This window comes from Sinocyclocheilus anshuiensis, unplaced genomic scaffold (assembly GCF_001515605.1).
Source record: "Sinocyclocheilus anshuiensis isolate Anshui unplaced genomic scaffold, SAMN03320099.WGS_v1.1 scaffold437, whole genome shotgun sequence".
NCBI lineage: Eukaryota > Metazoa > Chordata > Actinopteri > Cypriniformes > Cyprinidae > Sinocyclocheilus > Sinocyclocheilus anshuiensis.
Window position 1 is genome coordinate 2,700,103 of NW_015539902.1, and position 19,889 is coordinate 2,719,991.

The following is a 19,889-nucleotide window of genomic DNA, read 5'->3' on the forward strand; positions in this document are numbered from 1 at the left end:
TATATTAGACAGCAACTTGTCTTTTGAAAATCATATTTTCCATGTTACAAAAACAGCATTCTTCCATCTTAAAAACTGTGCCAAACTACGAAACATGTTATCTGTTTCTGATGCAGAAAAGCTATTTCATGCATTCATGACCTCTAGACTGGACTATTGTAATGCACTGCTAGGTGGTTGAAATAAGCCAAGAGGAGACTGGTTTTCCTGGTTGTCCACAGTCTTTTCCTCCGCATTCTCCTTTTATGAGCAGAGGTGAAGGAGACTGTAGCTGTCAGCTGAGGGCTTGGGAGTGAACCGGCTGGCGGGCTTGACTTTAGAGCGGCCGGCGGGCTTGAGAGTGCAGCGGCCGGCGGCCTTGACTTCTGATCTGCCGGTGGGCTTGAGAGTGCAGTGGCCGGCGGCCTTGACTGCTGAGAGGCGGGATTTACTTCGGAGCAGCCGGCGGGCTGGTTCTGGATCGGGGCCGGACGCTCTGCAGACACCGGAGGATCCGACAGATGAATTCGGATAAGTAATAAGAGAGATATTACTTATTGGACCAAAAAACAGTATACAGGATCTCTTGGATTATAATTTGCAACTAGACGGATGTACGGTTACTTCCTCTACAGTCAAAAATCTGGGTGTTATATTAGACAGCATTACACAAGCTTAAGTCTGGATCCAGCCCTTACAAAAACCTGAGATGACCGAACACCTGAGAAGAGATTATGCCAACCCCTCAGAGGACCTCAGATGATGCCAACCCTGAAACAACATAAACTACCAAATTTTGCTACAAGTTTGATTGCAACATATAATCATTGCTGTTAATAGTGTTCATCGTCTGTTTGATTACGTCTTTAATTAATTTTTCCATACATTTCTGCCATATGTACATCAATTTGACATAGTCACCACTGATAAGTTACTACTAAATATGTTGTAGAAACTTTGTATCGTGAAAAGCGCTATACAAATAAACTTGAATTGAATTTAATTAAAATTTAAAGTTGAATAAATTTAGATCATCATACAATGCATCACAATGTTTAAAATAGCACAGAATAGTGGGGATAAGTCACTGCATAATCACAATTAAAGAAACAGTAAACATTAGACAAACACAATCCATAGAGGATCAACCTGGTAACAGAAATCGTTTAATTTTAATCACATGTGACAAGTCAGAGAGCTTCTTTTACAAGATTTGCAGAGCAAGTCAAAATATCCTTTAAATATTTGTTAAATGTTCATAACAGAAACAGTTCCTTTCAAGCAAATAATGAAGGTCAGTAAACAGTAATATTGATAAGAACCAAATCTTTTTAAATCATTTTAAATTCTCCCACTGTATTTCATATGTATTTCTATAGTAGCACACACCCTACTGCGTTTGCACAGTTCTTTTATGGATTGCATGACCTCCTCTGTCTTTAGAGTGTATATGATGGGATTCAGCATAGGTGGTATTGTCTGTGTCAATGAATTGTTAATTAACCGAATGTTTGGATGGATAGGTGTTGTGGCAGCGGCAATATTATTACTTAAAACTGGGAGATACAAAATTGCCACCAACATGAGATGTGAGGTGCAGGTTTTTACAGCTTTGATCCGGTCAGCTCCATGAGCAATCTTAAGCAGAGCCAGAGCAATGCAGAAATATGTGATGATGATCAGTATGAGTGGTGTGCACATGAGTAGACCAAAGCTAATTTTTCCCATCAATACATTTAAATAATTTTCATTACAAGCTAGTCTATAGATAAGTCCTTGATCACAAAAGTAACTATTAATCACAACAGATCTACAAAAAGAGAGCGTATTCACGAAACCTACAAGTACAGATAAATATGTTACAGAAAAAATCCACATCACCCCTATTATCAGAAACATGGCTAGTTTGGTTACAATGGCGTGATACCGTAAAGGAAAACAAATAGCAACCAGCCTGTCATAAGCCAAAACAATTAGTGTCAAAGACTGCATATTCATGAAATGATATACAAAAAACATATTTGCCAAACATGCTTCATATGAAACAACCTGGTGCTCAAATAAAAATGTGTCAATGACTTTTGGAATCAAAGCTGAGCTTCCACACAGATCAGAAAGGGCCAGATGAAAAACAGCAATGTATTTGGCAGTGTGAAGTCTGCGGGCCAAATAAATGATACACATGATAAATGAATTCCCTAAAACAGTCACAACATACACTAAAGACAAGAACACATAGTAGTATTTTGCATGTGACATATTAAAAAAACCATTGATGAAAAATGCTGCAGGACGAACAAAGGTCACATTTGTAGAGGAGTCTGCCTGCATGGAGTTCATGATACCTGTTGTCTGGCTTTTGTTTCACCTGTGATGAAGAACTGTTAAAAATAAAAATACAGAATATTAAAACAATAATTTCATTTCCAGCCACAGTGCATTAATGAACAAAAATGTTTAGATGTTCTTTTGAATCATATTGAACTAATCATTGCAGTAACATCACTAGAGAGAAACAGAGAAAACTCATGATTTATAATCTACCTTGTTCAGAGCTGCGGCAATATCATAATTCTACCAGCCATCAACATATTTATATTAGATCATTCTTGAGCTTGGGACTTGAGAACTCTTCTCCCTGTAGACTTAATGAAGCAGGGGCAGGAGTAAATCTATTAAAAGTAAGCAAAAACACTTACCTTAAAGCTTGAGAAGATGACTTATGAGCATGAGGCCTACTCTATTTAATAATATCAATAATACCAGTGTACAACCAGTGTTTTATTTTAAGCTTTCGAAGTTTTTGATAGTGTAACAATATTATGGTAACATCAATACTGAAGTCCTCTATAAAGTCATTTTCAGTACAATCGTTAAATGTGAGGTATAATGCTGTGTTAACTACTTTTTCAATTCATTCCTATAGAAAACGAGCTTTACACTCACACAATGGTTTGTGGAATTGACAGCAACCTAGAACATCCGAAAGCTGACAAATTCTCTGGCTGGGTTTGCAAAAATGTATTAAATTGATGCTATAGCTTTACTTTGGGCATTCAAAAACAAAGCTTGCATTGTTCCAATTGTAATCGTGTGTATAATATGATGATTGTATTGCCCATGTAGTGGAGAAAACAGAGGCTTTGCAAGATTGTCGCTGCAGTGTAAAAATACCATAATGGCACCTTGACGTTTGACCTTTGGTCTTTAGAGCCTCAACTCTGGGTTATCATTGTTCTAAACCCTGCTTTTTGCCCCGAGTAGAGGAACGCTTTTGAGGTGTCTAACGCGTGAAACAGTACAGTGTAAAATTATTCTGTGTTAGAATATTACTCCTAGATGCTTGGCAACAGACACCCAATCGCGTACTTTGTATTCACGTGCTTTAGACAGTCACAGAAACAGTTCATGTCGAAACAGTAGTTTCAGCATTTAAGGGGAAAAGTGGTGATGGACAACGTGTTTAGCCCAAAAAGACCATTTAGGAAAAACTTGGTAGTACAGACGACATATATGCGCAATAGTAGATTTTATGTAAACAGGTCACCTGCTGCGTTTGACCGATCAATGACATTGACAACACAAAATATACAAATAAGAAGGTTAACCCAGGGTTTAATAATGATAACCCAGAATTCCTTTTTAACAGGGTTTAATCACCCAGGGTTAACAATTTCAAGTGCGAAAAACAACTGGAATCGACACAGTAACTGAACCTGAATCAAAGTTGCACAAATTGAGGCACTATTCATGTTCATAGTACAAACAGTATTGGATGAATTATGCACTTAAGTTTAACACATAGAATTAAGGAGTTTTAAAAATCTTCATTTTTTCATGCCCTTACGAAAAAGAAGTTTATTCAAGTGTGCTATTAGTATACTTCTTTTATACTTAAAATAGGAAAGTATACTTTCAGTCTACTTTTTATGTACTTCTCAGAAATGGGCTTTATGTACTTCTCAGAAATATACCTAAAATGACATTTAAGTATACTTGACTTAAAAAAAAAGTCAAAGGGCCCGATCATACACCCGGCGCAATGCGGCGCAAGTGTTTTTGCTAGTTTCAGCCCGACGCAGTTCTCATTTTCCCGTTTCGCGCCGCGTTGTTTAAATAGCAAATGCATTTGCACCCATTTGTGCGCCCATGGGCGTGCTGGTCTAAAAAAGAGGTGTGTTCAGGTGCATTGTTGGCGCGTTGCTATTTTGAGGAACTGAAAATACATAGACCAACTCAAACCTGGTCTAAAATCTGGCTCAATATTTTTTCAATAAAAAAGATGCCATTAAACAAATATTTAAAATAAACTGTCTTTATGTTGTTTGTACATTAATTTGAAGACTGAATGTGAAATTGATTGAATAATCGATTTACAGCACTAATATATATATATATATCTATATATATACACACACACACACACACAATCAGGTGCATCTAAAAAAATTAATATCATGGAAAAGTTCTTTATTTTTTGTAATTTAATTCAAAAAAAGCATACTTTCTTTCTAGATTCATTGCACACAAACTGAAATATTTACACATTACACATATGCACTCAATACTTGGTTGGGGCTCCTTTTGCATGAATTGCTTCAATGCGGTGTGGCATGGAGGCGATCAGCCTGTGGCACTGCTGAGGCATTGTTGAAGCCCAGGTTGCTTTGATAGAGGCCCTCAGCTCATCTGTATTGTTTGGTCGGATGTTACTTATCTTACTCTTGACAAAACCCCATAGATTCTCTATGGGGTTCAGGTCAGGCGAGTTGGCTGGCCAATCAAGCACAGTAATATCATGGTCAGCAAACCAGTTAGAAGTAGTTTTGGCACTGTGGGCAGGTGCTAACTCCTACTGCAAATTGAAATCAGCATCTCCAAAAAGCTTGTCAGCAGAAGGAAGCATGAAGTACTCTAAAATCTCCAGGTAGATGGCTGCATTGATTTGACATGGCACCCCAAATCATCACAGACTGTGGAAACTTCACACTGGACTTTAAGCAACTTGGATTCTGTGCCTCTGCACTTTTCCTCCAGACTCTGGGACCTTGATTTCCAAATTAAATGCAAAATTTACTTTAATCTGAAAAGAGGACTGTGGACCATTGAGCAACAGTCCAGTTCTTTTTCTCCTTATCCCAGGTGAGACGCTCCTTACGTTGTTTCTGGTTCAGGAGTGGCTTGGTTCAAGGAATGTGACAGCTGTAGCCCATTTCCTGAAGACGTCTGTGTGTGGTGGCTCCTGATGCGCTGACTCCGGCTTCAGTCCACTCCTTGTGAAGCTCTCCCAAGTTCTTGAATCAGCTTTTCCTGACAATCTTCCCAAGGCTGCGGTCATCCCTGTTGCTTGTGCATCTTTTCCTATTACACTTTGTTCCTTCCAGTCAACTTTCTATGAATATATTTCGATACAGCACTCTGTGAACAGCCAGCCCTTTCAGCGATGACCTTCTGTGGCTTACCCTCCTTGTGGAGCGTCGATGATCGTCTTCTGGACAACTGTCAAGTCAGTAGTCTTCCCCATAATTGTGGTTGCATGTTCTAAACTAGCCCAGGAGGTACCTAGTATTTATACTCAAAATTAATCAAACGAATCAAGCTCAAAATGGAATATTCAAATTTTTTGAGATACTGAAGTTTAAATTTTCCTAAGCTGTAAGTCGTAACCATCAGAATTAAAAAAAAAACTCTTGAAATATTTCAGTTTGTATGCAATGAATCTAGAATATAAGAAAGTTTGCTTTTTTGAATTAAATTACAAAAAATAAAGAACTTTTCCATGATATTAATTTTTTTAGATGCACCTGATTGTGTGTGTGTGTGTGTGTATATATATATATATATATATATATATTAGTGCTGTAAATCGATAAAAAAAAAATTAACGAATTAATCGTACATTTTTCTGAAAGTAATCGCGATTAATCCCACCTAACATTAAAGTTTTTAAATATACTTTTATATTGCAATAATTCATTTTTTTTTAGATGCACCTGCGTGTATATATATATATATATATAATTTTTTCCTAATGTTATTAAGTAAGTCATCTTTAATGTTAAATTCTTACATTTCTAAATTGAGGGAGCAAATATTGCCCCTTATGGGAAAGCTATAGTTTCTGGTTTTGATATCTTTTTGTAACTGAGAGTGCACTTCCTATAGGGCTGGGAATCTTTAGGCACTTCACGATCCGATTCCGATTCTGGGAGTCACGATCCGATTCCAAAACGATTCTTGATCTACGTTTTTTCCTAATGAATTATTCTGCTGTGCAAATACATCTTTACAACTTTACATTTTAACCAAAATTGCAGTTTCTATGCATCTTGTTTATAGTTACAATCTCTGTATGTCAGTACTGCCATCTTAAAAATAGGGGTGTGAATCTTCCCTGATAGCACACATACATCATGGAGACGTCTATTTGACCTATTTAAAAAACCCTGTTATTGAAATCTGTTCAAAAACAAAGAATGTTCAAGTAATCATTTAATTTACAATCACATTGCATTAATGAAAATGGTTAACTGTTCTTTGATATAATCATACTGAACATATTTAATACAAGTGGTTTATACTCTACCTTCTCCAAAGTTGCCACCATCTCATTATTTTACCAGCTATCAGACAAATATATACAGGTGCATCTCAATAAATTAGAATGTCGTGGAAAATTGGGACTTTAGTTCATAGATCACCCCTTCTCCCTACAGATTTGAAGAAAAAGATGCAGGAGTAACTACACAACTCTATAGTACTATACAACAGTTATCCCCCCAAAATTATAGGGAGATACAGTACAGCAGGTCTGACTTGTATGTAGCCTACATAACCATAATATTATTTAAGTATAGTAAGCAGTCAAAATTCTCCTAAAAACAGTTCTTGATCTTTTTCTAATTTTTGTTTCCCATTCTTCCTCAATGAAGCTAAATGGGAGAGGAAAAAATATATACTGTACAAAAAGCCCATATATTTAAATTCAAAGCTCACCATCAGTGGGTGCAGTTGAGATGAGGGAAAATAAATTAACACCAACTGCATCTTTTGTGGGACATTTTAAAAATAAAAGCCATGTTCGACAGTTTAGCGGGTGCTAAAATAGGTCAAATAAAATAAAACCAATAATGAAATAAATTCATTAATAAAACCAGCGATTTGAAGCATGCCTTATCATTCGACTGTTCTTTCAAAATTCAGCAATATTCACAAGCGTTTTATTATGAATATTGATATTTCAAAAAAACAACAATGACATTCAAATGTATTATTAGAGTAAGAGAAATATGTGAGGCTGGGGTTCGCTGGTTAAACTGAATCAGCTCAGATAACGTTTTTACACAAGCTTTGGTTCGGTGTCGAACATAACACTAAAGGATATGTGTGAAGAAATGGGTGATTGTAGGTTTTGCAAACTAAATGATAAGTAAGCAGAACAAAATACATAGATTTCTGTGAGGCCTTATCACTGGCCGCTAACGATGCTATCCCTCATGTACATGAAGCCATATCCATATGTTGGTTTTGTGTATCTGTTGTGTCTTATTTCGAAGGCTGTGCCCTCCGGAGGTCATATTTGTCAGTTGCATACAGTACGTCATTGAGGATGTCTCATTTAACAAAAGTCATCATTATAAAAATGACTGTTATTCCTTGTAAGGCCTAATTACTGTAATTTCTTTCTTGCTTTGGAATGTAATGGTTGCTTTTCTGAAATTAGACAACCTCTACGACTTATGCGGCTTCTACTATCTACGACTTCAAAATCAGACACAGGCCATGTGTGGAACTGATTGAAATTGTAGCCCTACTTAACCAAATAGTGTTGCTGATACTACTGACTGACTATGTTCAGAACCATTTGGACTAGAAATGGAAAAGCACTTAATTCACATGAGAAGATGATTTTGACATTTATTTTTTAATTTGATCTCGAACAGTTACTGTCCTTCTTGGCTTAAATCCTATGTTACAAGGTATGATGTAACCAGGTACAATATTTGAGACAATTTCATCAAGAGAAAACACTCGGACCAAAGCTAAAAACCAAATATACATTCACATTGGATGCAGTAGGTTGAAAAAGTAAAAGTGTATGCTAGTCTATCATAGAAAACCTTTAGCATTTTTGTTTAAAAATATACTCTCAAAATACATTAGGTTATGCATAGAAGTTGTTACATATAGGCCTGTGTGCTGTATCCTGCATTTCTGACACATAAATAATGTCTGCTATGTTATTGTGTTATTTAACAGAATATGTAAAAAGCTGTTGTAAGGCACTGTATTGAGTACTGTGTGCAGGGTTTACACAGATGTTTCTCATATTTGTATATTGCATTAATTTTGTTAAATGAACAAGGTATAATTTAAGGATTACTTTTAATTAATTTAGTTCACTGAGGCACATGCTTATGTGGTCTGTGATCATCATAAAACACCTATGTGACATTTAGCACAGAATGGTGAGAGTTAGTGACTGCACAAAATAATAAAGATATTACACATACACAATACATGTAAGAACAAAAAACAGTGTCCACTATCCAATAGCTGTGCAGTACTCTCACAAATAAAGCTAATCATTAAGCATTTGTAAAAGATGTTATATTGAAAGCAAATGTAATTCAAAGGGTTTTTTTCTTTTGATTTACTGTTAACCTAAAATAATAAAATGGAAAGGTGAATACTGCATTCAATGATTCAAAATGTCTATTAAGAATCTTCACTAAAATTGTTGTTCTTAAAAAGGTAAGGAATCACAAATCAGCTTTACTAGGTTTCAGCCCAAAGGTTTTAAACATATTTGGCCTGTTTACAACACAATTTCTCTTACAAGTACAGACAAAATAAAACTTGTTCACAGCTGATAAACAGTAAGATTAAAGCTATAATTATTATTTTTAAATTCTCCTGCTGCATTTCACTCTTCTTTCTGTGCTTGTGTTCACCTTGCTGCGTTTGTACAGTTCTTTTATGGATTGCATGACCTCCTCTGTTTTTAGAGTGTATATGATGGGATTCAGCATAGGTGGTATTGTCTGCGTCAGGGAATTGTTAATTATCCTGCTGTTTGGATGCAAAGGTGTTATTATCAATGCAATATTATTGCTCAAAATCGGAATATAAAAAATTACCACCAACAGGAGATGTGAGGTACAGGTTTTTATGGCCTTGATACGGTCAACACCATGGGGAATCTTAAACAAAACCAGAGCAATGCAGAAATATGAAATGAAGATCAATATCAGTGGTGTAAAAATCAGGAGACTATAGCAAATTTTACCCAACAAAATATTTATAGAATTATCATTACAAGCTATTCTATAGATAGGGCCATAATCACAAAAATAACTATCAAGCACATTAGATCCACAAAAAGAAAGTCTATTCACAGAACCTACAAGTACAGAAAAAAATGTCACCGAAAAAATCCACATCACCCCTATGATCAGAAACATGGCTGGTTTGGTTACAATGGCATGATACCGTAGAGGAAAACAAATAGCAACCAGTCTGTCATAGGCCAAGACAAGTAGTGTCAAAGATTGCATGTTCATGAAATGATATACAAAAAACATATATATCAAGCATGCTTCATATGAAATGTCCTGGTGCTCAAATAAAAATGTGTCAATGACTTTTGGAATCAAAGCTGAGCTTCCACACAGATCAGAAAGGGCCAAATGAAAAACAGCAATGTATTTGGCTGTGTGAAGTCTGCGGGCCAAATATATAATAAACATGATAAATTAATTCCCTAAAACAGTCACAACATACACTAAAGACAGGAACACGTAGTAGTATTTTGCATGTGGGATATTAAAAAAGCCATTGATGAAAAATGTTGCAGGACGAACAAAGGTCACATTTGCAGAGGAGTTTGACTGCATGGAGCTCATGATACCTGTTGTCTGATATTTTATGTCACCTGTGATTAAAAGACGTTTCAGAAAAGCATTCAATAACAGAGAATATTCAAGTAATTATTTCATTACCAGTCACAGTGCTTTTATGGACAAACATGTTTGACTGTTCTTTGATGTAATCTTATTAAACTATTAATAAAATAATATTTCAGTAAAATCATTAGAGAGAAACAGAAGGAACACATGGTTTATACTCTACCTTCTCCAAACTGGAACCATCTCATTAATTTACCAGCCATCAGACAAATTTATAGTTAGACTACTCTCTTGAGTTTAGGACCCTTCTCTCTATAGACTTGAATAGATACTTCTGCCCCTTTGTCTTCAAGCTTGGAAAAATCTGTTCACAGAGAGTCACTGTTAACCATCATACTAATGGTACTGATTTTTTTTTTTTAAATGCATGATCATATGAATTGAAAGTTTGATGACATTTGTAAGCATTTCAATTTACATTACAAAATGATCTGTTAATCATTTGGCAATGTTTAAGTTCATTAGTTAACATTAACAAGCACATTATCTCATATTTCTAGAAGATAATATGAATATATATTAATATAATATTGTGAATATATATTCACACAATAATGTGAATATATATTAAGTAATAAGTTAAACATTATATATTTTTTGTTAATGATGTGAATATATATTAAGTAATAAGTTAAACATTATATATTTTTTGTTAATGATGTGAATATATATTAAGTAATAAGTTAAACATTATATATTTTTTGTTAATGATGTGAATATATATTAAGTAATAAGTTAAACATTATATATTTTTTGTTAATGATGTGAATATATATTAAGTAATAAGTTAAACATTATATATTTTTTGTTAATGATTTATTAATGAAAGTTATATAATAATAATAATAATAATTCATTACATTTATATAGGCACTCTGAGTGCTTTACATTGTGAGGGGGGGATCTCCTCATCCACCACCAGTGTGCAGCATCCACCTGGATAATGTGACGGGAGCCATAGTACGTGATGAAAAATGTTGCAGGACGAACAAAGGTCACATTTGCAGAGGAGTTTGACTGCATGGAGCTCATGATACCTGTTGTCTGATATTTTATGTCACCTGTGATTAAAAGACGTTTCAGAAAAGCATTCAATAACAGAGAATATTCAAGTAATTATTTCATTACCAGTCACAGTGCTTTTATGGACAAACATGTTTGACTGTTCTTTGATGTAATCTTATTAAACTATTAATAAAATAATATTTCAGTAAAATCATTAGAGAGAAACAGAAGGAACACATGGTTTATACTCTACCTTCTCCAAACTGGAACCATCTCATTAATTTACCAGCCATCAGACAAATTTATAGTTAGACTACTCTCTTGAGTTTAGGACCCTTCTCTCTATAGACTTGAATAGATACTTCTGCCCCTTTGTCTTCAAGCTTGGAAAAATCTGTTCACAGAGAGTCACTGTTAACCATCATACTAATGGTACTGATTTTTTTTTTTTAAATGCATGATCATATGAATTGAAAGTTTGATGACATTTGTAAGCATTTCAATTTACATTACAAAATGATCTGTTAATCATTTGGCAATGTTTAAGTTCATTAGTTAACATTAACAAGCACATTATCTCATATTTCTAGAAGATAATATGAATATATATTAATATAATATTGTGAATATATATTCACACAATAATGTGAATATATATTAAGTAATAAGTTAAACATTATATATTTTTTGTTAATGATGTGAATATATATTAAGTAACAAAATGATCTGTTAATCATTTGGCAATGTTTAAGTTCATTAGTTAACATTAACAAGCACATTATCTCATATTTCTAGAAGATAATATGAATATATATTAATATAATATTGTGAATATATATTCACACAATAATGTGAATATATATTAAGTAATAAGTTAAACATTATATATTTTTTGTTAATGATGTGAATATATATTAAGTAATAAGTTAAACATTATATATTTTTTGTTAATGATTTATTAATGAAAGTTATATAATAATAATAATAATAATTCATTACATTTATATAGGCACTCTGAGTGCTTTACATTGTGAGGGGGGGATCTCCTCATCCACCACCAGTGTGCAGCATCCACCTGGATAATGTGACGGGAGCCACAGCGCCAGTGCGCTCGCCACACACCAGCAACCAACTGTTTATATGTAAACCTTATGTGTTTTTCACAATCAGACGCGAAAGACAACTTAGTCCAGTAATCATGTTGTATTCTTGTGTCCTTTATCTGTTTGTCTGAATGGTGCGTGGTTTATTTCTATGTCTAATAAACACACTGTGAGACCGTGAGCTGTGAGCTGCTTCTTTTACTGCCTCTCGTTCATTTTACATCACACCAATACATTGCTTAGACTTGAGCAATCAACCGATGATCAGTATGACACACAAGTCAACTTAATCAAACACAGAGTGTCAAACCTAATCAGCCAATCAGCAGATATGGGGATTGTTAGAAGGCCATGATGGTCAGAGGCCAATGGGCAAATTTGGCCTTTTTAAAAATCTGGGATTTTTAATGACCACAGAGAGTCAGGACCTCAGTTTAACATCTCATCCGACTATACTGATACACCCAGACCACAGGGTGAGCACCCCCTGCTGGCCTCCCTAGCACCTCTTCCAGCAGCAACCTAGCTTTCCCAGGAGGTCTCCCATCCAGGTACTGACCAGGCTCAACCCTGCTGACTGTCTCTCGTTCATTTTACATCACACCGAATACATCGCCCAGGCTTGAGCAATCAACCGATGATCAGTATGACACACAAGTCAACTTAATCAAACACAGAGTGTCAAACCAAATCCACCACATCCCCCTTTTTTAACAAACTCAGACATGGCTCTTACATTTAAACGGCTGCACTCACATCTCCCCATATACATATTTAAGTCTGTCAAACAGTAACTTTGTCTTAACATTTAACTCACTAAACACCATACATTATATTTACTCAACAGTGGCCACTATGAACATTAGTAGTCCATTCAAATTACTTTGAGAATCCTTTGATCCTTCTGTTACAGATGTACATCTTCTCTCACAGTGTGTTTATTGGACCTAAAAATAAGACACACCATTCGGACAAACATATAAAGGACACAAGAATATAACACGTGACGCGCCATTCCTGCATCTGCGCCCATGCTCGCTCTCACCTCATGTTTGCGGCTGAATACAAATGATCATCATAATTAATGGACACCAGTTTAACATCTCATCCGAAGGACCGTGCTTTTTTGACAGTATAGTGTCCCCATCGCTGTACTGGAGCACCCCCTGCTGGTCTCACTAACACCTCTTCCAGCAGCAACCTAGCTTTCCCAGGAGGTCTCCCATCCAGGTACTGACCAGGCTCAACCCTGCTTAGCTTCAGTGGGTGACTAGTCTTGAACTACAGGGTGATATGGCTGCCTACAGGGTGATATTATAAAGTGTTTCCAGAATGTATTATGGTTAAGGATAAATTGTCACGGGTTCTTTGCTCAGATCAAGCACACGACACAGAGGAAATCCAATACACAGTCTTTAGTATATCCACAGTGAAACGAACATAGAAAATCCAGGAAAAGTTCAAAACAGCAAAGCAAATGTATCCAACAATAATAACCGACAAACTTAAACTGAACGGACGGAAACTTAAAGCAGGGCTGTACGTTAACTTTTTTTTCACATAGCACTGGTGCTACAGAGGTTGATGGCTTGAAGTCCCATGATGCCGCAAATGACTTCATCTTGTAACTGGCAAATGGAACATTGTCACTCACTAATTCTTTCGGGATGCCATGTCTGGCAAAGACTGATTTCATTTTTTGTATTACCGTGTGGGCTGTTTTGTCTGGTATGTTCAGTACCTCTGGATATTTTGTTAAATAGTCCACTAGCAATAGATAGGACTGACCTCTCAGCTCGAAGATATCCGCTCCAACCTTCATCCATGGTAGTTCTGGAACATCATGAGTGATCAGAGGCTCTTTTTGCTGTCGTGGCTGGAGTTGTTGACACAGCGCACATTTCTCCACCATCATCTCTATGTCTTGCGCCATTCCAGGCCAGTAGAGGGATTTTCTTGCTTTGGCCTTTGTTCTCTGGATACCTTGATGAGCTATGTGTAGCTTCTCTAAGATTACTTTTTTGAAGTTGTGAGGTATGATTATCTTGTCTCCTACCATTACAATGCCATTCTGCACACTAATTTTATGTCGCATAGGCCAGTAGCTGTGTAGGTTGCTGTTTACACTGCTTCTTTTCTGTGGCCAGCCAGTCTCTACCTTTTCACACAGATCTTGCAACACGTGGTCTCCTGCAGTGGCCTCTTTCAATTGCTGAAGTGTGTGTGGACTCAGCGCATCCGTGGCCTCCAAGCCATGCACAACTTTCTCATCATAGAGGTCTACGCCATCATTAGCCTCACTACTTACGGTTGCACGGGATAGCGTATCAGCAATATACATGTGCTTGCCTGGTGTATATGCAATGTTCAGTTCATACTTTTGCAGCTGTAGGAGCATTCGCTGCAATCGTGCAGGGGCTTTGCACAGCTGTTTCTGCATGATGTTCTCGAGGGGCTTATGATCTGATTGCACCATCACTGCTTTGCCATATATGTACTGATTAAACTTCCTTGCTGCAAAGAGTATGGCAAGTAACTCTTTCTCTATTTGAGCATATCTTTGCTCAGTGTCAGTGAGTGCTCGTGATGCATAACACACAGGGTGGCCCTCTTGCAGAAGACAGGCTCCCAAACCATCTTTCGACGAGTCTGCCTGTATTGTTAGTGGTTTTTTGTGATCATAGAACCTCAGCACAGGTGCTCGTGTGAGAGTGGACTTCAAACTCTCTAAAGCAGTGCTATGATGGGGATTCCACTGCCATACAGCATCCTTCCTCAGCAGCTGTCTTAGGGGCGCTGTGAGCGAAGCTTCATTCGGGATGTACTGCGCTAAATACTTAGTCATACCAAGTAGACGTTGTAGGCCTTGTTTATCCTCTGGGGTTGGCATGTCTGTGATCGCCCTCACCTTTGTCTCGTCAGGTCTCAAGCCACCTGGTGTGACAATGTGTCCCAAGTATTTCACAGTATTGACCTTAAACTGGATCTTATCACTATTAAATCTCACCTTGGCCGCTCTTGCTCTCTCCAACAATATTAATGTATCACTGAAGGGAACCGTCTTGAGAAAAGTTTCGATGGCAATGGCATTTTCTTCTCCGTATAAAGCGCGGCTCTGCTTGGTTTACAGCGGTAACCAAGGAAACGCTATATTGCGGTCGGTTCATAAGCAGTGTTGCCAAGTCCGCGGTTTTTTGAGAGAAGGGTTTGTTATACTAAACACCAGCTTATCTCTGAGCATGTCATTCTCACTTGGGCCAAACTCACAGTCTTTGCTTTTTTGTCTCAGCTCTGTGATGAATCTGTCCACTGTAATGCCATCTGCCATGGGATGAGACCAGAATTGGTGCCTCTCAAACACAACGTTTTTTTTGTGGGCTGCAATAGTCTCTGAATGCTATGAGCATGTCTTCCATCGTCTCATTCTCTTCATCAACTAAATTGACGGCGAGTGTATTATACACCTCCAACGCCTCTTCTCCAATGGTGTGTAGCAGAATGGCTATTTTGACTGGCTCTTCTTTAGCACTCATGCCTGTTGCAGTCATATACAGACGAAAACGTTGCTCCCATCTGCGCCAATTTTCTGCTAAATTGCCCGTTAGCACTAGTGACGAAGGTGGCTTGAATTGTTCCATGTTCGTCTGCCGAGATCGAAATTTTCTGGCGAGCTAAACAGTTCATATCAACAAAACTGTTTGCGGTACTCACTGTCCTGTTACTTCTGACACCATGTTGTGTTCTTGTGTCCTTTATCTGTTTGTCTGAATGGTGCGTGGTTTATTTCTATGTCTAATAAACACACTGTGAGACGTGAGCTGTAAGCTGCTTCTTTTACTGCCTCTCGTTCATCACACCAATACATTGCTTAGACTTGAGCAATCAACCGATGATCAGTATGACACACAAGTCAACTTAATCAAACACAGAGTGTCAAACCTAATCCACCACAAATCAGGCGCTTTTTGACAGGCTCTCAGTGTGAGCGCGCTTCATGAGTACTCGCTCAGAAAAGCGCATGCAGAACAGCACGTGAATTAAAGGTTTAACCGGTATTGCTTTAAAGTAGATGGAAATAATGTAGTTTTGTGATTGTGCATAAGTGCAGTGTCCCGTGAGAGTAACTCACGGAGAGTAACTCTACCGCTGAGCTAACACTGATGTGAATGCATGTGGCTTTGTACATTATATTGAGACGGAGGGAGGCGCCAGAACTGCAGCTGATAGAATGTGCGCTGTAGCACGATATAACGTTATTTCTTCAAAAGCAGATCGTGGAGACATTTTAATCGTCCATATCGCACACCCCCAACTACCAAGTATAATCAATCTCACACACACATATATGTCGCACTGTACAGCCCTGCTTAAAGGGATAGTTCACCCAAAAATGTTGTCATTAATTACTCACCCTCATGTCGTTCCAAACCCGTAAGGCCTTCGTTCATCTTCTGAACACAAATTAAGATTCAAGAACCTGAAACCTGGTGCTGTGTAAATTAGTCATTAGTTTTTTCTTTAAGTTTTGTTATGTACACTTTTTGTCAAGATGCTTCCTCATACTTATATATATTACATACTCATACTTTTTACTGCTCTTCATTGTATTCGGGTCGCTGCTAAAAAATGGGAGTTATGCTTGGAATACCGCTGGCATTGTTTACACGCACAATCAGTTGATTGCGCTGAGGCGACCAGCTCTTGAGGTCGGGGAAAAGCTTAACGGATGAAAAAGAGAAGATTTAAACCTTGTATACCTGCAGTCATTACGGGAAATGTTAGATTCTTGGTGAATAAGATGGACGAATTGGAGGCGCTAGTCAGGACACGGAGGAAGTACAGAGAATGCAGTATTATGTGTTTCACGGAAATGTGGCTTCATGAACAGATACCGGACTCTAATGTTCCTGGCTTCCATATGGTTCGAGCTGATAGAGATTTAATTGCGAGCCACGGGTCTGAAGTGAGCCTAGCAAACTAGCAGCTTTCAACATTAACACAAAATAACACATTGATAATTTCAACTCAGAAAGGAGATTGTTAATTTTGGAGCAAGTAACCAAGATTGATGGTCAAACAGATGCACAGCATGACCATCACATGTAAATCCATGATAGTAATCACAGAGCTAAAGTCTTTCTTTGGATTGACTCCCCCCCACCTAGAGGACAAGAACCAGACTGAGATTCCTTATGAGACCTTTTAGCCTCTTTGGTCTTCACAGAACACATTCTTACTTCACAGAATGGCACAGAAACTGCTTTTCCATGTATATATGCACCTAAATGACACTAAAAGGACTTATGAGCAACTAATCATCTCTATGCATAACTCTTTATCATGTATGTAACCTACACATTTGACTATCATGTCCTAATCACTTATTGTGTATGTATTTTGAATAACTATTGAATAGTTTATAGGATTATATTCATGTTAGGTATGTATGAGTTTGAAAATTCATGCTTTAAATGTTTCTATCAATCAATATAATATATTCTGGTTATAGAAATAATGTCCAAATTATACTCTGCAAGAGCGGGAAAATTCGGACCATGTGACTGATAAGATAACATGTTGATTTATGTATTGGGAGGAGAAACACCGCAACACCCGAGCTAAGACAGTGTCTAATTGGTCAAGACATCATTTGGGATGTGTCCAACAGCCCAGTTTAAATACTCAGGACACCATCAAATTATGCTTTTAGTCATGCTTTTAGTCATGCTTTTAGTCATCGCTTTTAGTCATCGCTTTTAGCCATGATTTTTGCCACTGCTTTTTGCCCGTGAATTCTTCGAGTGCCGTTCCAGCATGCTTCAGCCTGCACGCCCGCTGCTACTTAGCCACGATGAGAAGAAACACCATGTAGTCTTGTTACTTCTATTCTTCTACTTTAGTTTATTTTCTTTCCGTTGAGAGTTTTGTGTTCTGAGTTAAGTTTTGCCGCAACGCTGTGTCTCCGTGTTCACCTCGAGTCTGTGACCGCCTCAAAACTTCAACCAGCCCACAACTCCGAATCTTCAGCCAACACCCAACCATTGGCTTCCCAAGACATCACTTCAACGACTACTGAACTTTCAGACAATCAGCAACCTCGGGAAACCCCCTTTCTGCAAGGACAACAACAAAGGGAACCCCCCTACACAGGCAATGCAAGTACCTCCAGATTCTAGCTGAACTGGTGCATTTAATATAAATTTTAACCTCATTGAGGAACTCAGTGCGAGGGTTAATTAAGTGATTGATGGTTGTTCAGGTCTATGCAATTGCACATATTGCTCTAAACTTGGGATTTCACATTTTCATTCTCTTAAACTCATTCTTTCCTCGCTTTCTCTCTTTCTGCAACTTGTGTGAATGTATGAGTTCGTATGTTTATGTGTTAGATTAGTTTATATGTCTTAGATTTATCCAATAAAGCCTTATTTATATTGAAAAGAGAAGTATCTTGTGCTTTGTGCTTACAAGTTAATGTCTTAAACTGCCGATCTTGTTACTGTGCTAATAAATAGTGTTTTCACTATATTTTGGATATTAATATCCACGTTCAATGAATCGCTGGCCGACTCCGTATTCAGCCATAAAACAGTGATTCTGTCCAAATTCCCTATAAAGTCATAAATTATTCCCTTTGAGCTAAATTGACCTGTTTACCTTACAGGTTCAAGGTTGTGGTATGGGGACATAATATCTCCTGCTGTTCCGTCCACACAAAAGTTTTTGAAAGGGATTTCAACCTTCAGTAAAAGATTGCTTCAAATCTTTCCTATATGTTCTTTTCAGCCTGGCAGAACATTGGAGAAGCCAGCCTTAAGGAAAAGGTTGCTACGGAGACCACATCCTACCCATAGGGAGGTGGCATGTGGAGCTACTGATATGGACTGACCCAGGGGGCAGTACTACATATGGAATAGGTTTCTGAGGCAGGTCCTACCTTAGAGTAGGGATGGAACAATGGAACAGAAGAGACTGACAGAGCGGGTCTGTCAAGGGAAGACACGGGTTTACCGAGAGGGAAACCTTACAGTGGAATAATACACATATGGGATTACCCGTAGGGAATCAAGCCATATGGACACCTAGCCCAGTACAGGGGCTGACCGGGACTCCGGGCATGCTAACACCAGTACTGGGCCTGGTGTCAGACTGCCAGTACAGGGGCTGACCGGGACTCCGGGCATGCTAACACCAGTACTGGGCCTGGCGTCAGACTGCTCCGCCAAGTCTGACTGCCGGGGGTGCTGGAGGATGCTCGACCAGGATTCGCCAACCGGGGAACTCTACTGGGAGAAGAAAGAGTATCCAGACCCGGGTCTCAGGACAACGTGAGAGTAGGCTGGCCCTTACACAAGGCAGGACAACAGAGAGATCCCAGAAGGGTATCAGGGGTGTCCTAGGAGGATTCAACCTTCTGGCGCCCCTCAGGAAACTAATGATCTGGTCATGCTTTCCCAGGGACCGGCCGTCCAGTGCATCGTGTTGTGCTGCGATAGCAGCAACATATACTTTCAAGGTGGAGGGTGACAGCCTACGCTCCAACCTTTCTTGCAGGAAAGAAAGCACAACTCTAATCGAGCATCTCTGGGGCTCTTCTCGGTGAGAAGAACACCAATTCATAAACAGACTCCACTTCAAAGCATAGGCCTGCCTCGTAGAGGGAGCTCTAGCCTGAGTGATAGTGTCTACCATCACTGGTGGCAGATCACTTAGGTCTGCCGCGTCCCGTCCAGAAGCCACACGTGGAGGTTCCAGAGATCTGGACGCGGGTGCCACAGGGTGCCCCGTCTCTGAGTCAGTAGATCCTTCCTCAGAGGAATCTGCCAGGGAGGGG

General features: G+C 38.1%; 1 protein-coding gene and 1 pseudogene across 1 annotated transcript in view; both read right to left on the reverse strand.

The window, feature by feature from the left end:
• LOC107686201 (olfactory receptor 1500-like) overlaps window positions 1-2,319 on the reverse strand; it is a 4,047-nt gene extending 1,728 nt beyond the window's left edge. The window contains exon 1 of the mRNA XM_016483110.1: window positions 1,530-2,319. Coding sequence (XP_016338596.1) covers window positions 1,530-2,319 — 790 coding nt within the window. The remainder of the gene's footprint in view (window positions 1-1,529) is intronic.
• A 6,566-nt stretch (window positions 2,320-8,885) lies between these two features.
• On the reverse strand, window positions 8,886-9,884 carry LOC107686202 (olfactory receptor 24-like; annotated as a pseudogene).
• Between the last annotated feature and the right edge of the window lie 10,005 nt (window positions 9,885-19,889).